The following is a 21,760-nucleotide window of genomic DNA, read 5'->3' as shown; positions in this document are numbered from 1 at the left end:
ATGGGGACACACGTTTGATGCCCTGATTGCATTCCCCCCTCTCTCATTTTTGTTGCTACTTTACAGCAGGAGTACCCAACTTGTTAAATTATTTACTTAAAGTACTACCTGAAATTTACTAAGTTACTATATGGTAACTTGAGAAGCACAAAACTAGTGAACAACTTCTGCATAAAAACGACTTTCACAATATGTCTGTATGCAAAAAATAAGATATTTAAACAATTTACAGTTTTGAATGTCTTTTTTAATGCTATGCATTAAAAATAAGGCTTTATTCGTTAAGGTAAGTTAATAACTAAAATGACCAAGCAATTAATTTGTTACAGTATTTATGAGGTCCATTAAATATATTATTAGGTTCCTTAATGTTAACAGAATCATTTAATTTTAGCAATGGATTAGTCATTAATAAATAATAATTAATAAATGCTTTAGATATGTTCTCTATTGTTAGTCATTGTAAACTAATGTAGTAATGTTAACACATGAAACAATTTTTTAAGTTACTGCAGTTTTTCACATCTGAATTAATTAAACTCCCTATAGTCCCACATGTGAGTTAATAAGTATAATAATATGCATGTTTATAAGCAGCTAGGGTGAACTGGTCCCTGTACTAAAATGTTGCCAAATTTCTACTGCATTTGGACAAAATACACATATTTAGGCTATTGATAATCTCAAGCTAATTCATCTTAATTTTTTTTTTCAGATATTTTAATTAAAATCTCATCATGAAGCATATTTTATTAAACGGAATGTCATTGGCTTTTTATTAACATTGATGTTGTAGTGGTCTAGAAGAGTCCGTTTATTTTGCCAGATATAGTGATTGATGTCATTTGAAATGATAATAAATGGTTCTGGGAGGCATTTTTAAATCACAACATAATTGAACAATAATTAGATCTGTTTTTGTTTATTCAAATGCATTGAGGATGGATGAGATGCACATTGTTAATCTTTGCAGCTAGAGATTTACAAAAGCAGCCCAAGGTCACCTTGAGAGTTTTGTCAGAGTAGTGATGACTATCGGAGAGAAGGGACTTCAGCGTCTTGGCATGGACCCAATACTCAGTGTTGACAGCAGGCAATTACACAAATAAGAAAGGCACGATCTTTAAATAGAACCAACGTAATATAAGGGAACAGAGCAATTCCAGACGTGTCTGTCAGTTTGTGGTGACAGACCAAATATTAGGGGGCTGGCCGCCAGTTTTATTGAAGATGCTGCTCGGCTCGTTCTCTCATCTTGCAGAGCTTTGCATTAGTGGTCCAGTCAAAGCATAAAAAAGAGTAACACCCCTTGCTGACAGACAGCCAAGAGTCACGTCCAATCAGATCGCAGAGGGGGCGGTCCGTTCCCTTCCGCCAGCCCGCTGAGCGCGCTCCGCTTATGAAAATAATCAATGGGAGCTCAGTCTCTCTGCCGCTTTAACTTGTGCTGGATTTAAATTGCCTCCACTCCACTCCATGCCTATCCAAGGGTGAAAATAAACCGTTTTCTGCTGTAATTACCCAGTGATCAAAGAAACAGCAAATAGAGCACAGGTGGTTGTGTGTCTGTGCAGAAGAGCAAAGGGAAAAGGAAGAAACACCAGCTGCTGCATCCAGAGAACAGTTTGAAGAATGTGCAATCCTGCCTGCTTTATCTTCACGGTGTGGCTGATTGCTCTGCTTGTCTATCCAGGTACTGTTGTTCATCTGCTTTGTGCATGCTCAAGCTGGGGAGACCATATTTGCTTAAACCTGAACTGATATATGGGGAGGGTGGATGTATTTTAGGAACTAAGCAAGTCTTCTTTAAGCATGGTGCATTTCAAATGTGATCAAAGTTGCAAGAAGTGGATTCCTGCGAGGTGGGATGCTTTAGAGGTTGCATGCAGCGCAAGGGTGATTTTTACCCGAGGGACATCCCAGAGGAATGTCGAAACTCACTTCAGGTAGGCTAATCGAGAATGACAGTGGCGACAAACTGAACGGAGTAAGCACAAACCATCACGCAGTCACCGTTTACTCGCTTCCATGAGTCACATCAGAGGATGAGGAGCTCTCTTTTGGCATTTTCGATAAGCTTATATTTGCAGGTTTTCCAGTAAAGGCGGAAATTGAAATGTCATTTTTTAAAATTATTATTATCTGTACTTCTGATTTAAAGGAAAGTACTTTTTTATATGGAGGATTTATTTATGAGTGATGTGAGGGCTTATTGCATTCTTTACATTTCAAAGTCATTGTAATGGTTGTCTGAGTTTGTGTGTTTTTGAAGGTAATAAAAAGCTAGGTTGTTATCTACAGGTTACCTCAGGCGAAATATTGGGCTTTTAGGCTACAGGGACATTTGAAGCGTGCAACTGCAAAGAAGATTTTTTTTAAAAAAAGAAGAAAAAGCCATGAATATGAGTCGTGGTCACAATAATTGAAATTTAAACTTGTAATTCTCTGTGACACCGCATTCACACAGGAAGGCATGCACAGATCAATATTCAATTTTAAAAGAAGTAAGGTTTCTCTCGTTGCAGTAACCTCTTTGAAAATTGCTGTAGTGATTGCAAAAGCAGATAGCAGAAAAAAAATCTACTATCAGGGTCATAATGCTTCATTCACAAAGGTCTCTCTCTCTCTGCATGTGCTGCGTCATATGATTGGTAATAAATTACCCCTTCCTTCCAGGTTGCCTAATTAATAGACTCAGCTAGTGGTTTAGAGAGGTAAATACCTCAGGACTGGAGCCACCAGTTTGATACTTTTAATCACAGGTGGTTGTTTGCTTTGACTTAATTAGCAAACTGCCAAAATGTGTTGGCTAACCATCAAACGGCGGCCCCTGTTTGATCACAGTTAGGCCTTGAGCTGTGATTTAATTTCATAATCAACGGGAAGCAAAGAAATTATATAAATAACTGAAAAAAAAACCTTGCATCATTGCTTTGCAAGTAAAAATCAAGTCTTAAGTCTTAATTTCAATCCAGAATTTACTTAATTTTAAAAATTTCAACAGTTCTTGAATAAGGGGTCACATAATAATAATAATAGTATGTTGTAATGACATTTTGTTTATCTTTTTTAGGATTAAGGTAGTCATTGGATAGGGTTTTTAGTTATGTATGTTTGTTAAAAGTTCCGAGGTTCCCTGCCTCTGTCATGCAAAAGCAAGTAAGATGAATGCGAATGCCAACACTTATCCTTCTCATGGCATTCTCAGACTATATAACAGACATTTTTAGTGACATCATAAGAAGATTGTATTTTTTCCACCCCAATCCACACTTTTCAAACAACCCAGCTTGCATCTGAAGATTAGATTTGTCTGCTTAGTCTGCCTCTTTGTGTCATCAGTTTAAGTTATGCAACCATGATTAGTCTAGTCAGATCTGTGGTATTCTAAAACTTTGACTTAACTTATATACCAATGTATATTCCTTAAGAATTCAGCCAAATGTTGACCATCTGAAAGCCAGTATTTGCCTAAAGATTGCTTCAAGTTTTAGCACTTAAAACATTTTCAAAGTCTCGATATGCTTTCGAGCAGTAAACTTTGATGGCCCCCATTAAAGTGTCATTTTGAGAGTGGTACATCATCTCTGTTGTAACTTTCAGACCAGTGAGATTGTTCCACCCACAGAAACAATAGATTTATTGTCAGCTGTAAACAATATAAGTAATTCATTATGATTGACAGCTCAGTGCTTCTGGAAACTCGTGTTTGCTCCCTCAGCCTTTGGAGGCATAATGAGCCTTGAAATAACATCTTTCAGGCACTCAGAAACATCTTACAGAATCACTCTGACGGAGGCTGATGGTAATATATTTATGGAATAAACAAAATGCAGATTACTGCTTCTCAACAATATCAAAGTCTGAGATAGGGCAGATGACAAGACCTCGATCAGAACTTTAAATAAAGTGCGATTGCGCTGGGCATGCTAGTTTTCACACATGGTTTTATAGCTGGCCCAGACTCGATCCAGAGTCATCTGGTCAAAACGTTTCACAAAAATCAGTGGCGCTGATGGACCAGATGACTTTTCAATGACACTGTACTAAATATTTTGCAGCTGCTGCAGGGCTTTACAGTTTTTGATTTTGTATTAATAGATCTATTAATCAAACTGGCAGCTAAAGGACATATACGTTCTTACCATTCCAGTTTTCACTTGGTTTCACAACGGGTTTTTTTTTTTTTTTTTTTCTGTTGTTCATCACCAACATTAAAGTGAATGCCCAAAAGCTGTGATCAGTCCTATACCCTCATTCACTATTCCCTACATTGGTCCACTCATTTAGTGTACTTGAAGGAGTGAGTGAATTTCGGACACTGAGTGTACAGGAAGGACTGCCGCTCTTGCATAGTTTGCTTTCTGCTTCATAATCATTTGTAATAGGCGGCTCCAGTAATAAGATTAAAGGATTTATCTTGAATTCTGTCACGGAAATTATGTATAAACCATTAAACGATTTAATAGTCAATGTACAATTAATTTGTACCTGTGTTGTGTTATGCTGTGTTACGCCACGGACGAGCGCTTTGTAAAATTAACGGATTAAGGTTTCAGCTGCAGGCGCCATCTTCTGGCAAAACGTGGGAATTTATTCGGAGTGCGACACTCTCACTGCATTATACATACAGGCTAAGAATCGGTCACACTTTATTTTAAGGTCCATTTCTCACTATTACCAAAATATGAACTATGACTTTTGCTTCAGTAAACTCGAAAAAGTTTCTGAAAAAAATGGCAAAATAAATTTGCTTCTTAGGTAGTTAAGTTTAGATATTGGGTAGGATTAGGAACGTACAAAATGGTCATGTAGAATTTATCTTTTAAGTACGAATAAACAGGCTAATAAGCAATTGGATAATAGTTCATATTGGTCCTTTATAATAAAGTACTGAATAATAATACTAATATAATAAGAATATTCATATTTACGGAATGGATAACGGGCATTATATATAATCATTATAAATGTTTGTTACTTTGTTTTTAGTGATGTATATACATCTCTGAAGTATGCACTACTTCGATTTTGCCTTTGATTTAATTAAATTGAAATGTTGTTATTTTTTATTATTATTCCTTGAATCATTAAAACTACTGAAGCAGATTGTCACTTTTTTATTGTCATATATATTGTTTTGTATGCTTCCCAAATGCATGCTCGGAACATCATGTGAGGTCATCCTCTGGGATAGTTGGTATGCTCTGAGAGTGTTGTCTAATGCCCCTGTTCTACTGGGCTGTCATTTAAAATAATGTTTGTGTGACCTTGCCAGAGGTGGTGAGTGCCCCATGACAGATTCATTCCTTCCATTCCTCTGACTCAACGCAGCATGTGCATGTATGTTTTATGTGCACATATAAGTGGCAATTCGGAAAGCTCAGCAAAAAAAAAAAGAAAAAGAAAATGGCAAATAACATTGCCCCAGCCACATACCTACTATAGACAGATAAACATTTGTTCACTCATCCTTGCACAGTCCAGGCCTGGAGGGAGGGGATGCAAGAGAGGCAGACTGGCTTGCCGCAGAGCCTGGTGTCCATATGCCATCATGAGAGCCCTGTGCCCTTCAAGAGTGGCATGGTTTGTTGAGCACTTGGTCATTTGATGCCCAATCTACTCGGTTGGCCACAGCTTGGGCTGGACAGTTTCTGCTCTTGTGGAGGTTAAAGCAATTCTGAAGGATTGTTTGCAGATAATGCGCCCAGCATGTTGCTTCCTGTTGTCTGCTCTCTGGCTGTCCAGATTTTCTCTAGTTTAGCTCCATGCAGATAAGCCCATTCAACAGAAGCAAACAGGCTTCACGGAGGTGCACTCTGCTTGCCACTGTATGTCATTATTGGAAATTATTTAAAATATTTTTGCATTTACATTTAGTCATTTTGCAGACGCTTTTATCCAAAGCGACTTACAATTGAGAGTACATCAAGCGATGTACTCTTTTATTATTTTTGGACATATTTTGTTGATACTCTTTGAGTTGTGGCAAAATAGCAACAGTAAATTGTACTTTAACTCAATTGCTTTATACAACACATCACTCCTATATAGGTCAAAATTTAAGGAGGGCAGCAAGAGATGTTACTGGTCACTGGCACTGGAATAAAGAAACCAGCGGTTGCCAGATTAAATAGTTGCATGCAGCTTATGAATACGTTGCCAGTTTTGTTGCCTGATTTTTCATCCACCAAGACCATGCAATAGTCTGTTAGTAAGTTCTATAAAATCTTATTAAACGCAAACCATAGTCGTGCTGATTAAAATCGTTGCTTGGGCACAAACAGCATGGAAGTCACCTTGTCGTTTTCTGATGTGCTTATTTCTCCTGGCATATTTCAATAAAATTCATTATCATTTTATTCACACCATCAGTTGATTTTCATATAAAAGGTTGTTGAATTTGATGTTAAATTAATGTGTTTAGGTCCGATTAATGCTTACAAGCTGTCCACACATAGAGCCCTCAGGCACTCATCAGTTGCACCTTTACCATCTGCTAACAAAAAGATGATCACGCTTTGATATCTGATTTTTGTTTGTCACTGCAGGTTAGCCAGGTTAATCACGTGATGCTCATTTTCTTTGCTTGGATGTACTATGTTATTCAATACGTTATGGGCCAGATTAATTTAAGCCTGCACCAACACAAACCCTCATTTGATGTTATAAAATGACTGTCAAGACTTACTAATGACATGCATTGAACCATTAACAATGAAAAGGCATTGATTGTTATTTTTGAGGCTGACTTTACTGTATATTCATTTGTAGGTGTTTCTTTCAGACACAGAATCAATGGAGAAAGACTAGAGTATTAAAGTGAACTTTGCAACATGATTTGCTGAGGTTTAGGGTACTCTAATTACAGGTATTTGTACCATTATTTAGCGACCAAAAAATATATATCAAGATGTTTTGTGCCTGTTGTTTGTGGGTGAAAGAAAGACACCCCATTATCTTCATCTTTGATAGTTTTACTGCATTTGTCTAATTTGTACATTGTCAGCACTTTTATAAGATGGCGGCCTTATGCTGATTTATTCTATTTAGTAAAAAAAAAGTAATTCATACAGACTTGTATTCAACTCGTCCATGGTTAACATGTTTATGATTTCAGTCATGTTCATTATATATATTTTTTAAGAATAAGCTGCTTTTCTGCAGTGTTATAATAATAATAATAATAATAATAATAATAATAATAATAATAATAATAATAGAAAAACCTTAGATAAAAATCTGTCAAAATTTCTAAAATCTAATAATCTTTAAATGAAATTAAATTCAATTGAGATTGTTTTTATTATTATTCTTATTTGAATCATTAAAACTACTGAAGCAGCTCTTGTCACATTTTTAAATCGTCTGAATGTGAATTTAAGATGTTTAATAAACTAATAAAGACTGTTACTGACATTTTTTTTTGAGTCATTAAGTATTTTTATTGAAAATGGTATAAACAATTAGCAGTTGCATTTAAATGTTTATTTTCTTCTTGTTTGCTAGAAATGATGCAGATTGGCTTTTAGTTATTATATGTTAATAATTTTCTCTTTATTAAGCAACAAACATCTTTTGTACAATTTGTGAACGTTTAGGCTATTTTAAATATGAAATAACCGATTTGTATGTGCACCACAGTCTCTATACAAGATGCCTAACAAGCATCAACCAAAACCTTTACTGTCATTAAATGCATGGCAAAAACATGTTTTTAGTCTTGCTATTAAATGCACTGTTAAATGAATAAAATAAAAAGAGAGGTCAGTTTTCGCCCAATCAGTGAGTGCAGCTGATCCCTTATTCCTACAGCTGTCAGTTTGCATTTAGTGTTTCGTGGCTCTTGGGTATTCTGTCAGAGAGACTACACAAAAGGCTGTTGTGATTGGACGAAAGCTATTTTTCCAGGGCAATCTGCACAACATTTGATGTCATCGCTCTAAAAAGGAACATCTTCCAGCAGGCAATGTCATTGGCTCCTTTTTTTGTTTGGGTTTGTTTTAGCCCTAAACAGTCACTATATAATGAGGGACAAATGGAACCATGTCATCTGTTGCGTTGTCAGGGAATAGCAATGAATATAATGCAGTTATCCTTTGTCTTGTTTATGAAATACATCATGTAAAATGCTACTTCTAATTTCCTTCCACTTAATTAAGATTCAACTCGTTCATTGCTTGATTTCACAGTCTAATCACAAGGGATGTAGGTCAGTTTGTTGCCCACAAATTTCTTGCGATTTTTCTTTCAAAACACAGTAATGTATTAGAAAGTATGAACAGTCATCCTCTTGTTTAAAAGCATGTTTCAAGTCCTTGAAAATCATTTTATTTCCTCTTTCTGGTTTTTCCATTGTCTTGCCTTCCATTGTCCTTTCTTTTTCCCTTTTTATTTCTCTTCCCCCTTTTTTGTTTTCTTTTTTCTATTTGCTATATACATGTTTTTTTAAATATTTTTCTTTTCCTTTCCTATTTAATGCCATTTTTCATTCCACATATCTTTGTTTCTTTCCCTTGTCTTACATTCTTTACCCACGATCATTTTTGTGATTTTCTTTTCATCATCTTTTTCTCATGTGCTTTTGTTTATTGCTTTACTATCTTTCTCTCTTTACTTTTTCCTTTCCTATTTCCTGTATTTTTTTCCCTTTCCCATTTCATCTTATCAAGACTATATGCAAATTAATTTTGCATTGCTACACCGCAGTTCAGAATAAAACATTCTCCAAACTCACCATACGATAATCAGACCAGGATAGTCATGTTAGCACCATCTGTATGCGACGATGAAATTGTACGAGTCCCTAAATCACAGACGCATGCCATAATTTTCCCACCAACATCCCAATCTGTAAACATGTCTCATTTGGTAACTGCCCACCGAGGGAAGGATTTCTTGTCCCAGATTTGGTCCATCCAGATGTTCACTTAACTCTCAAACTGATGGTACTTGTGCAAATAATGGTGAGTTCATGATTATTTCATGAAAAATGCTGCTGGGGGACAGAACAACATAAATACACATAGAAACACACTTCTATTGATCGACAAACTGTCTTTTGTCTGCAGGGAGGGTTGAAGGGGAATGAGCTTTTAGGGGCACATGATCAGTGTCTACTGTAGAATCACTGTGAAGATGGAGCCCACTGCTCAGAAGGTCATTGATTTGATCTTCAGCGCTAGAGTGCTGACAGTGTTGAAGACAGCTGGTAAAAAAAAAAAAAAAAGTCCTCCTACTAGTCTTCTGTCTTCAACAAAGTGCCTGACCCCTGTCTGCCCTACGGCTGTTGCAGAATAGCTGATTCTGTTCACCAAAGGCTTTGTTTGTAAGTGAATGCCCGTTCAAATGAAAAAATGCATCCATGCAAACTGATGCAAACATAAATATCAGTGTCGTTCACCTTTAACCAACCTTGATAGCGCTTACTCTTTTATATGGCCGGCGTAAGCATGTGGAAGAGAAACGTTCAAGTAATCTGTTTTGGAATTAGAATTTTAGACACACAAAGTGTTCAACTAAAGGTCTTCAAATCTCCTTTATTATTTCCATAGCTCAATATGCCTCATGAATGTATAACGAGGCAGCGGTGCTCAAGCAAAAGGAAACGCATTTTGCCTACTCTCAAATGCTCACTGAAATGAGGCAAAAATGCATTTTAATACGCAATCTTCTAGTAAGTGCGAAGTGATCTGTATTTTATGAATTTGAAGCTGTGGCCTTGTTCATCATTTCAAGCAACGGGAAAACATGCACCATGTCAGTCAGTTCTCTTTGCGCCTCGTCCCCTCGGGGAATGAACATGCGGCGTAGCTAGGGCGCGCTACTTGCTCTGAATCCGAATTTTCCTTTTAATTAATGTGAATTGGAAAAGTGAGTTTCTGTGACATAATGAGGCCACGAATGTTCGATTTTAACACCTCAGCTGCAACTCCAAAAGCCTTTTAGTGTAGGCTGGGATGTTTTAATGAAACGTTTATTCTTTGGAATTACATGTTATGCTGTTGTATCAAGGTTGTTGGAAAAGGTTTGATTAATTATGCTGGACAGATACCTGCAAAGACCTCTGACTGAAGACCTTGCCCCACACTCGCATCAGGGTCACTGGTATTGCACTGCCAGCTCTAGCGTGCTGCCAATGCTTTGGAAAAGCATTGATTCATTATGCTGGACAAATAAAGAGGGACCTTCAACTGAACTGAAATTGCCTTAAGACAGTAACTCTGTTGGAACAAGCAAAATGGCTATGAGGAAGGTCTGCACGACCTCTGCCTTCATGTTCGCAGCTGTTTCTTTCTCTGAGCTATAGCGAGATGTAACAGAAAAAGAATATGACTCAAAAAGAATGTACTATGAGTGCATGGGAGGCATAGAGCATTCAGAATAGGTGGAATTTTAAATGCGCACAGCTCTCGGATGTTATGGGAACTGTAATGTTAGCCAAATAGACTCTTTTAGGAGTACCATGTAGAATAGTGTTGAGAATTCGTGTTACAGTTTCATTGGTTGACTCTTCCACCTACATGTGTCTCTTAACCACTTTCTCTAGCTAATTAAGAATGAATGCACAAACTGCTGTTGTCCAGTATACAATACAGCACTGTGTTCTGAAAGCTCTCCTTAGACAGACTGATCTCATGTTTATACGTAGGTATAAATATGTAACATTTACTAGCATAAAACATTTTTGTAAGTTTTTACTGATGCAAAAGCATACAACTTAGATGTATTTTAAAGTTTAAAACGTACAAACTGCTATATATTTTTAATCATTCGAATACACCTAACCAGAAACACGGCATGTCGCAATCTGTGACGACTGCAGGCGTTACTGTTTACTAGTCTATACATTTACATGGTACTTGGTAATATAAATGGTAACACCTCAGTATCACCTCTAACTAGTTGTATTTTTAGCATATTGGCTATTTATTAGTAACTACAAAGCACATATTTTGCATGGCCATATTCCACATCCCTAATTCTACCCAATACCTAAAATACCTTACTAACTATGAATAAGCAGTGAATTAGGAGTTTTTTGGGGAAAAGTCATAGTTAATGGGTTGTTAACACAAAAGTTAAGTTAAAGTTAGAGCATATAAGGTAACTACATGGGTTACGGTTAAGGTAGTTCCAGTTATTATAATTACTATAATAGTATGTACATGTGTAACAGCATTGTAAAATAAAATGTTAGTGATTTAATTAGAATTAAAATGTTTATTCATAATGCATGATGCTTCATCTTTGTATCTTATCTACCACTATATAAAACACTTTACCACTTAAAAAAGGTATAAATATGACTGGGGTGGTATACTAAGGTACAAATGCAAAATGGTGCATCTTTGTAGGCCTATTTATCCTTAAATGTCACACATTGTTGCTTAAATGTTTATAAAAGTTTTTAAAAGTACATATTAGTACCTGAATTGTATGTTTTGAAAGGCTAAAGGGAGTAAAGGTAAATGTTGAGAGTAAAGGTAGCACAACTTTTCATATAAATCCTTTAGGCTTAGATTAAGGTACAAAGGCATATTTTTGTGAGCGCCGATCCAGTATGTATCATGTGTCTTGTGGGAAAATGTCATCTCCGTGAGTCTTTCAGTGAAAAGTCTCCGACGCTGTTATTATGTTCTTGTTAGCTGAGCTCAAGTCTGATTAAAATACAAGTTGTTGCCACACTTCTTGTGGAGAGTCTGAGAATATGTATGACGCTCGGAGTAACCTCCCACGCAGGCCTGGGGGTTCAAGACCTGAACTGGTCGCTGAAAGGTTGTGACCTTGAGTGAGGCGCTTAACTTTAAAACAACAACCCCTAGCAGTTTTCATGCTAACTTTTTGTGTTTGTTTGAAACGGATGCTCTCGACTGTCGCGAACTATCGTTATAGATGCTTGATTGTAAGCTAGTGGAAAAGATGGCTTCTCAGGATAGAGGCCAGAGAACCCAGCACCAATTACATCCTCGAATTACACAGCGGGACAGAGTGCATGCAAATACCTCTGCCTGCCAAACCACCCATCTAATGAGTAGCTAAATCATGGACCACTGCACACATTCACACGGTACCCACCCACTGTGCGGCATCAATGAGGACCATTCGACTCCAGGTGGCTTGGATGTCTCGTGCCATTCAAATAATAAAGTTATCTTTTCTCATCACTCTTGATGGCACCATGCTTTAAGTGACCACATGCTTCTGTTGCCAGGAGAGTGGAATGTGTCTCATCTGGCCTAGCTTGGATCTCTGTCTGTAATCACTGTATGCTAATGTGATCTATACACAACCCAGAATACAAATACACAAATCCATATTCAATCGGTCACAAGCCATATTTAATGTCTAATTTTCTTTTTTTTCTCACTAAATTAAAGTAATAATTAAAATTTGTATTTTCCTTTTATAGATCTATAGCTCAAAAAGTAGTACATGGCATTAGCAATGTAAAGGTTATGGGTTCGATTCCCAGGGAAAGCATGGACTAATAAACTGTATGTATGGCGCAAATTGCAATTTATGTCTCATAACTAATGACCAATATATTTTGTTTGGTTAGATTTAAAATAAAACACAAAAATAAATACTTGAATGAATATAGATGTTAAAACAATGCAATGTGTGTTTTTTTTTTTTTGTTTTTTTTTTATATTATAGGTTTTAATATTTTTCCAAGATGAGAGCATGTCATCCCTAGTAAAAATTGTATTTCAGATATTTTAGTGCCATATTTCATGCCAAGTTTACTTTTGCTGTCAAACTTTTAATCACATTTAACATTTAAGTATGTGCTGTGTATATTTGTTTTATAAATGCACACTCATGTTTTAAAAATATTTACATGTATACATTTATATTTTGTAATTTAGATTATAGTTTTGACAGAACTACTTTTACATTTACATACCCTGCAATTATACTTTTGCTATATTAAACTAGTATGCTTAAAGTGTAATAAATTTAAATGACAAATTTTGTAAAGATATAACTAAGTATTAAAAAAAAAATAGGCTTAATAGGCTTAATATTAAGAAATGTACAATATGCATGTAATACTGCAAATAAAAAATAGTCTAATTCTAAATTTGGATCAGTAAGACTTAAGTTATATGTCAGTAAATATGTTAATAGAAATATACTTAGTATGAAGTAAATGTATTTGAAGTATATAACTTTTTACTAGAGTCATTTGTCTGATTAAATTTGAAAATACAGTATTTGTACTTTTTTTCCCCGTACTCCTTAAAGCTTATTTGTCTTGCTCTCCTAACTGTGCAAAATTTTGTGGTTCATTATTTGCGTTTAGAATTGTTTTTCCCCGCTGTCTGCGACCCTTTCAGAAAGTACAATAGGTGCTGAGAACCGTTGATCTGAACACATCTTTGAATCTTTGTACCACTAGAGAAGTTTTGATGTTGTCTGCTGTTTTATGTTGGTCTACCCACCACCCTTTCAACCCTCCAGAGACATGGCAAAAAGACAAATTTCTGCAGGAAAAAAGAGCAACCTTAGATTGAGTATTTTTCAAGCAGAACATGGCATGCCAGAGCAGATGGGCCTGTAGAGAGAGGGCTGTGAAAGGGGCACGGCGTTGTTCTCCAAACAGCCTGCAGACAGAAGGCAGAGCATAACTACCTAAACCGAGAGGCAGTTAGAACCGACACATTTAACTCCTGACCTCACAGTGAGGAATTTTACTTGATTGGAGGATGACACACTATCATTTCTTCAGACAGCGTCTTTTTTTCTACTTGTAGATACAGACCTTCTCTGCGTGTTGTCAAGATTAGGTACAAGTCACTGAATTCTTTTTGTGTAAGACTCATCCAAATGATATGTGATTAATGTAAATATGCAAGATTGTCTATCGTTTAAAATATTTCCAAGTGCTGCGAGAAGCTGGCCTGTACTTGCACATCCTTTATGCAAAACTGTCATTGTATCCTTTGTGCTTTCTTTTTAAAACACATTGTAGTGCGGTTGATGTCTCCAATTTGAACTACGTTTAAAGAAATATAATCATTTGAAATAACAAGCAAGCTTCATATTGAATATAAATATTAGAAATTAAAACTAACATCCTTCATAAACTTGAAGCAAATTCACACATTTTTTAGCAATGCCAGTATACTTTTTTTTCATATTAATGCTGACAACAAGTAAAATTTTGCTAGTAGGGTTGGAAAATTAAACCTAATCTTAAAATAGACTCACTGAAATCAAGTTTTAATATTTTATGCAATGTTGCTTCTTTAATAAATTCATCTAATTGGATGTTTACATAGTTAATGGAAAAACACAACAAGAATACTAATTTCTATGACTTTTCTTTTCCTTTTTATCTTATCCTACTGCAAAATACTTAGGACTGAGCAAAAGAAACAAATTAGTCTTAAAATGTCAGTACAGTAGAGCTTGCTTGGTGCGAAGCTTCGATATATAATACATTAAGGAAGTCCTCGTTTAATATTTATTTAATAAATTTTTCTACTAGGGCATATGGGATAATTTGGTCATAAGTTTAGTTTGACCCAATCAAACATTTCAGTCGAGACTAATATTCATGAAATTATAATCTGATACTATATGGACACGGGTTCTTTGGAAAATCTCAGTCATCCATAATAAAAGTCCAGAGTTCATAGGTGCAGTGGCCCTGTCATCCCCAAGAACTGGGAACACTAAAGAACACTTCTTAAACCTCTGTCACGAATGCAGTCTTCTCAGTGCTGACATCCCATTCCTTTAGGGATGCTAAAAGGCACTTTAGCAGGACTGGTGAACTGTAAAGGAATATAAATGAATGTACAGCTGAATTCTGCAGCGCTCTGCAGTCAAACTCAACTCATGTTTACTAAGAGCGATACATTATTAATATGCTTTTTGGGTCCTGCAGGAGCTTATTTAATTTCTCAAAGGAGTCCTGGCCTATTAGATAGTAATGCAGGTAATGCTGGTAGACAACAGCGCATTTATTAAAGATAACTTGGTTTGATTGCTCCTTCAACGCAATGTGCTCTGATGAGATACACAAATGGAATATAGCACATTGATCACAAATCTGTGTCACTCAACATCATGGCTAAAATGAGTCCTTGTGCAGTTCAAACAATGGTCTATTGTTTCTTTCAGCAGATTCAGACTGTCTCATAGCTACAGTAACTGAACCTTAACTAAACCCTGCCTTAACAATTGACCAATCCTACTTCAGCAACAATCTTATTTTCAAAAAAAGAAAAGAAAATTGCTCTTATAAAATGTAAATGTATGCAGGATGCAATGTGTTTGTTTTCCAGAGACTGACTGATTGGTTTTAAGTATGCAAGTGTCGTCTCTGCAGTTTTAATAATGTGTATATCAACCATTTATTACCACTTATAAGCAAATTTTACTGAAAATAGTGCACTCGCTGCAGCGTCATATTTTAGTGTATTTATATACTGCTATTGTGTGTGTGTGTGTGTGTGTGTGTGTGTGTGTATATATATATATATATATATATATATATATATATCTCAATGCATATATATAATATATATATATATATATATAATGATGTATGTGCATCTCAATGCATTGCCAACAATACAATACATTGATGATACATTGATACATATGAAGCAGCTGATTGATTCACCCCGTTGCAATGCAATTTAATTCCATACAATGTGATCTGATGCAATGAGAAAAAGTATGATTGCTTTTATTTTTTGCTTCAGACAGACAGCAAATCATAAATTAACTTGTATGTCTTCTAATGCCTCGAAGCATTAACACAAGCATTAAAACAAGTTTACCAAATAGGCTAGACTTATTTTAGTTAGTCTGACTCACTGTCAAATCATTTGGTTCAAATTTAACAAAGATCGACCTTAGTCACTATGGCAACTTGTGGGAAAGCTAACCTGTTCCAGGCAAATATGTCTGACTCAGACCGATATGAATGCATTGATTTTACTACTGACTCTCTCATACAATCTCATAGCCATGCATCCTTTTTTATTGTTTTTAAGACAGTTGTACCTTTATATAGTTAAAAATAGATAGTATCAGAATATTACAATCTAACACTGTTTTGAAAGAATTCAAACCTTTGAACTAAAAGTTTAAATCACCAAATGAAAGCTATATTTTATCTGCTATAAGAAACACACATAAACTCATGTGAGTTTAGAAATTAGGACTGCATAAATTTAATTTACTCATAACAATAGTCCCTTTACAGTTGCTACTGCTATGCTATCTTAAAATTGCACATATATGTAGGTTTAAAATTCAACAAAAGGCACGTTTAATGTTCAACAATGAATATTTTGGCAGACCGTACAGGGCTTATGCTCATTTACAATAATTTCTATCGCCAAAGCTTATGTTTGCTTTATGTGCTTATGCTGCGTTTCAGGCAACACGAAACCCATGCTTTTCCAAACTTCTACCAGTGAAAGTGTTCTGGAATGCCAGTCAAATCCCTTGACTTCCCACCTGTGAACTCGTACTAGATCGATGTACTCTCAGTTCTAAACTTTGTCACATAGCCCACGAAAAAACAATGGCAGCCCCTATTACTTGTTTATGCAAGTAGTACACTAAAAAAAAAAAAGTATAACAGCTTCTCTTACCTTATCCGCTGCTTTTCCTCCCTCATAAAGCACCTTTGGTGATAGAAATTATTGTAAATGAGCATAAGCCTATACGGTCCGCCATGCTGTTTGTTTACATCTATCTACCACAACTCCTTGGCTCAGGCAGTTTGGCGTGACTTGCCTGAAATGCTACAAAGTCGTGAGTCGTGGTTTGAAGTCTATATTTATGGGCTCAAAACCCTGCCTGGAAACAAGCATTACTCCTTGCTCATCTGAGGGAAACGGGGGAGGGAAAATGGCGCATAAGGCAAAAAAAGCTGTTATACCTTATTATTTTAACATCGCATAAACACCACATCTGTAGAGGCTGCCATTATTGTTTCAAGGGCTATGTGACGTCAGAGCGCAGAACTGGGAGTGCATCGATCTAGTACGAGTCCACGGGGTGGAAAGTCATGAGTGTGACTGCTGTTCCAGTGCACTTTCACGGGTAGAAGGTTGGAAAAACACGTGTTATTGGTTGCCTGGAATGCAGCATAATCCCCGCATTTCCTCAGGTCTCCGTAGTGTTGCGTTGATGAGAGAACGCACTTGAGAAATCAATCTGAAAATATTGGTCACAGATTATTGGTCACTTTATAAATAATAAAAGTGTAGCGCATTCACTAATAGTTTTATATAAGTGGTTTCACCAATGCAAATGCGTTACAAACGATGCATCGCGATATGCCGACTTGTAGCCGATGCACACTTAAACCAGTGTATCGCATCATTAACTTTTTTTTTTGCCAATGCAGAATCGGGGAAAGTTATATATTTATTTCATTTATATATTTGGATTTTATATATTTATATATATATATATAATTTATTTTAGGTTTATTTCATGTAAATTAAGATTTTGTAATACAACAATAAGTAGATTGGAATAGTTTTAAGTAGTATTTTAGATTCAGGTAATAATATCAACACTAAATCACATAAATATGTAAAATACCAACATCGCACAAAGCTGCTATTAGTTCTGTCAGTTGTTTATAGGCACCTCTATTTCGTCATCATTAGTAATTTATATGGAAGATGAAATTGCTGTGCTTCCTTACACAGTCGCTTTAGTGATGAAAAGCCATATGATGATTTATGTGATGCTTGTTGTGATGTCACGGTAATTTAATCTATAGGGAAATCCACTATATTAATATGCTGTGTGCTTGAGAGTTTTCGTAATCTTCCTTATAAGCTTTCCTCTCAGTGTCTGGCATCTGTTCGTTTATTAAAGCGAATATAAGCAGCGCAAAGATTGCTGCGGGTTTCGCGCTGTCAGTTGGCTTGGTCTCCCTCTCAGACGTGACGGCAGTGGTCAGTCATGTGAGGTAAGGCTTGCATCTGCAGCCACTGTCAGTAATCAATGTGTGGATCTCCCAGCTCCCAGCAATCAGCCGTAATTGAGGCATTCTTCAGAAGACTGCGTCGTTCTCAGGAAATAATCCTGATTGTGCATTTCATTTTACATTCTCAGGATACATAATTTGTTACCTCTAATAATTCTAATTTGAATGAAATCAGAAATCTAATCAGACTCAAATGGATGATGACACGCAGCTGTGTTTGTGTAGTAGGTTGATGTCGAATTCCATGCAGGGAGAGGCGATATTGACTTACGAAAAACAAATGTACTGTGAATAATACTGTTAAACTGTCTTATGGGATATTGTGTGTGCTCATGTGTGCAGGTATTTTGAAACGAAGAAGGGTAAATTCGGTTCAATTCAATTTATTTGTAGAGCACTTCTCCCAATACAAATGGTTTCAAAACAGCATTACGAAGAATGGCGCTGTACAAGCCCCAGTGAGCTGGTGACAATGACAAGGAAAAACTCCTGAAGACTTTTTTAACAGAATGAAGAAGAAACCTTGGGTAATTGCCGATAAGCGTACCCTTCAGCAGCAGTAGTGCTGTATCTTGAATATGACATATTACCCAACCTGAAATTATGGGGCCCATTCCAATTAGTGCTAGCAGGAGGTCGAGAGGTCGGGTGATTCTACAATTTAAAACATATCAAAAATCTGTCTGTCATTCTATTTATCTGTTGTTCTTTCTATAATTCTTTCTAGGGTTCTATCACTCAGTCTATCATTCTGCAGATTTGTCTATCATTATATCTTTCTGTTATTATATTGTGACGGGAGGAGCCAACGACAGACACAGTGGGCGTGGCGTCAGGCCTCGGAGAGGCTTTTTTTATTAACAAAAATAGTACAAAATAAAGTGTCCAAGGGAAAAGTGTCCAAATAAAAGGGGAAACTGGTGCCCTCGTTGTGCTTCTGGGATTGTGGAAGGTCAGGTAGAAGAATCCGGCGTCGCACGCGCTCCCCTCTCCTGTTCGGGGCGCGGGGGGCGGCGGCTTCATCTCCGTCGCTTCTTTCCTCCGGTCGTCAGCGGCTCCATCCTGGCCCGTCAGCCGTCCGAGTCGTCGCCTGACTGTACGGGTCCCACGACGCGCTTGTCTAGCGGCGGGGGCGAGCTCCTTCACGCACCCTTCCTGGACCCACGAGGACACCAGCGTGCATGCACGGGGAAGAGACCGGTCTCCCGAGGAGACTTTTGACAAGGCTAAATCCCTTCAGGTGTGCCTCGTCACACGCCGCCAGACCTGGCCGATACCACGCCCCTCCTCTCGAACACACCCACTCCCGTCGGGAGCCTGGTGAAGGGCGGCGAATAAAGGACGGGTGATGATGATGATAAAGAGGAGGGGCAGCCGACTCGTCACATTCCCTCCCCAGCGTCAACCCCGTCAGGCGGTCGCCGCCCACGCAGGAGTGCTACCTTCCTCAACCAGGCTCCAGCGGTCGGAGTGGGCGGGGCAGGGATTCCTCTCCGGGCAACTCCCCTCTCGCACCGGGACAGAGAAACCGGGAATTAGTCGACATGCTCAACCAGCCACCGGGTAAATGACAGTAAACGCAAGCGTCACTTACCCTTCCTGGTGGCTGGGAGCGAGTCTCCGTGTTCCTCCGTCTGGGTACCAGCGAGAGGGGATGACGTCATCAGATGTCGCCCAACTGTGCCGTCTAAGCTCCGCCTTGCCCGCAACCACTGTGATGGGAGGAGCCAACGACAGACACAGTGGGCGTGGCGTCAGGCCTCGAGAGGCTTTTTTTATTAACAAAAATAGTACAAAATAAAGTGTCCAAGGGAAAAGTGTCCAAATAAAAGGGGAAACTGGTGCCTCGTTGTGCTTCTGGGATTGTGGAAGGTCAGGTAGTGTTCTCCAGGTAAGGGGCGGAGTCCGGCGGTCGCACGCGCCCCTCTCCTGTTCGGGGGCGTTCTTTTCTCCGGTCGTCAGAGATTTAATTTAACGGCTTCCTGGCCCGTCAGCCGTATCCGTTCTATCCCACGACGCGCTTGTCTAGCGGCGGTCCTTCACGCACCCTTCCTGGACCCACGAGGACATCATTCTGAGGAGAGGCGCGCAGGGCATTTGTCTAAATCCCTTCAGGTGTGCCTAGACCTGGCCAATACCACGCCCCTCTCTCGAACACACCCACTCCCGTCGGGAGCCTGGTGAGCGAATAAAGGACGGGGTGATGATGACAATAAAGAGGAGGGGCAGCCGACTCGTCACAATATCTAGTGTTCCATTTATCTATCTATCTACCTGTCTGTCTGTATCTCTGTTTTTTCCTCACCCATCCATCATTCCATTGTTTCATCTATCATTATTTTATTCAATAGTTACATCTACTATATATCTCTATGACTATATTACTCTCTTTTTATCATTCTTTCTAGGGTTGTTTTGCTCTGTTTATCACACTGCTCTTTGTCTGTCTGTATGTCTGTATGTATGTATTTCAACTTTTTCTAGCATTCTATCACTCCATTGATCATTCCATCGTTTTATCATTATATCATTGTATTATTGTATCTAGTGTTCCATATATGTATGTTTGGTCCGTTCTATTGTTTTATCTCCCTATATTTCTGTTTGTCTTTCTACGTGTATAGCTATTGCTCTTTAGTTTTGTTCATATGTTGTAATATAAATTTTGCCATCATTCTATCCATTGTTTATTGGTGTTCCTGTTTATTGTTAATTGTTCATTTTTACATCTATCATTATAGAACATATTGTACTCTCTTTCTGTCTATTTTTAAACATAAAACAAGGCTTTGTCAAGATTTAATTTCTACATTTTAATTTTATAATTTGAACTCCACTTCCTTGCATTCAGTTTTGAATTGCAGTTTTCATCCTGTTACCTTATTACCACAGACTTTAATCGAGAAAAATTAAAAAAATTGAATTAAAAGACATTTAAAATCAATTCTTGGGAAACATCTAAGTAACTAAATAGCAACGCATGTCTCGCATATCAAATTGTAGTGATAATTTTTCTACAAGCAAACTTCAGAAAATCAATTTTTTTTTCTCCTAGAATTTTCTTGACAATAGCAAAATGAAGCGGTAAAGGCAGAGGTTGGTTTAAGGGCAGAACAAGAATTGAGACAGGTGGGTCTAATCTCAGCTTGGATTAAATTCACACCCATATGGTCATGGCTGATAACATCAAAGTAGTTCTTTCTCATGAAGATAATGTCAGGCTGGAGACAGGTGAGAATATGAGAACCTCCGAGTCATTCATCTAAGTGTCTGGTGCTTTGGGGATTGGTTGTAGAGTTGAAGCAGGTTCATCACTGAGAACTGTGGTATAACTAGTCTAAACTTACACCTATACTGTAAACCCTGGCGAGTTCAGAATTTGAATAAATTCATTGCCTCAAAGTAATTAAGCAATTTTGCACAACGGTAATGGAGTGTTCCATTGTGGTGATGAGTGGAGTATGTGGTTAGGTCAGGAACAAGCTGTTATGAGCCAAAACTGCACTATAAGTTCAAAGAAAGATCATTTTTCGACCCATTATTTTGACTGTGCTATTGTATTATTTGATTGTAGGACTTAAGTCTATTTTTTAGAACAAAGTCTGCTCTTCTTCAAAGAGAATTTTTTTTTTAAAAGACCAGGGTACATTATGTTCCCAATTCTCATTGATCACAATAGTGGGGGCTTCAAAGGAAATTATAGTTTCAACAAAACAATAGAGCTAATGACTATTGATTCTGAATAACAATTATGTATATGTCCTTGTCATTATCTGTGTATCG

At 37.3% G+C, this 21,760-nt stretch overlaps 1 protein-coding gene across 1 annotated transcript in view; it reads left to right on the top strand.

The window, feature by feature from the left end:
* The first annotated feature begins 1,420 nt into the window (after positions 1-1,420).
* opcml (opioid binding protein/cell adhesion molecule-like) overlaps positions 1,421-21,760 on the top strand; it is a 120,166-nt gene continuing 99,826 nt past the window's right edge. Inside the window, exon 1 of the mRNA XM_043249820.1 lies at positions 1,421-1,693. Coding sequence (XP_043105755.1) covers positions 1,633-1,693 — 61 coding nt within the window. The 5' untranslated portion in view covers positions 1,421-1,632. The remainder of the gene's footprint in view (positions 1,694-21,760) is intronic.

This window comes from Puntigrus tetrazona, chromosome 10 (assembly GCF_018831695.1).
Source record: "Puntigrus tetrazona isolate hp1 chromosome 10, ASM1883169v1, whole genome shotgun sequence".
Lineage (NCBI taxonomy): Eukaryota > Metazoa > Chordata > Actinopteri > Cypriniformes > Cyprinidae > Puntigrus > Puntigrus tetrazona.
Note: the sequence above shows the minus strand (reverse complement) of the source record. Positions and strands in the feature narration are given on the sequence as shown.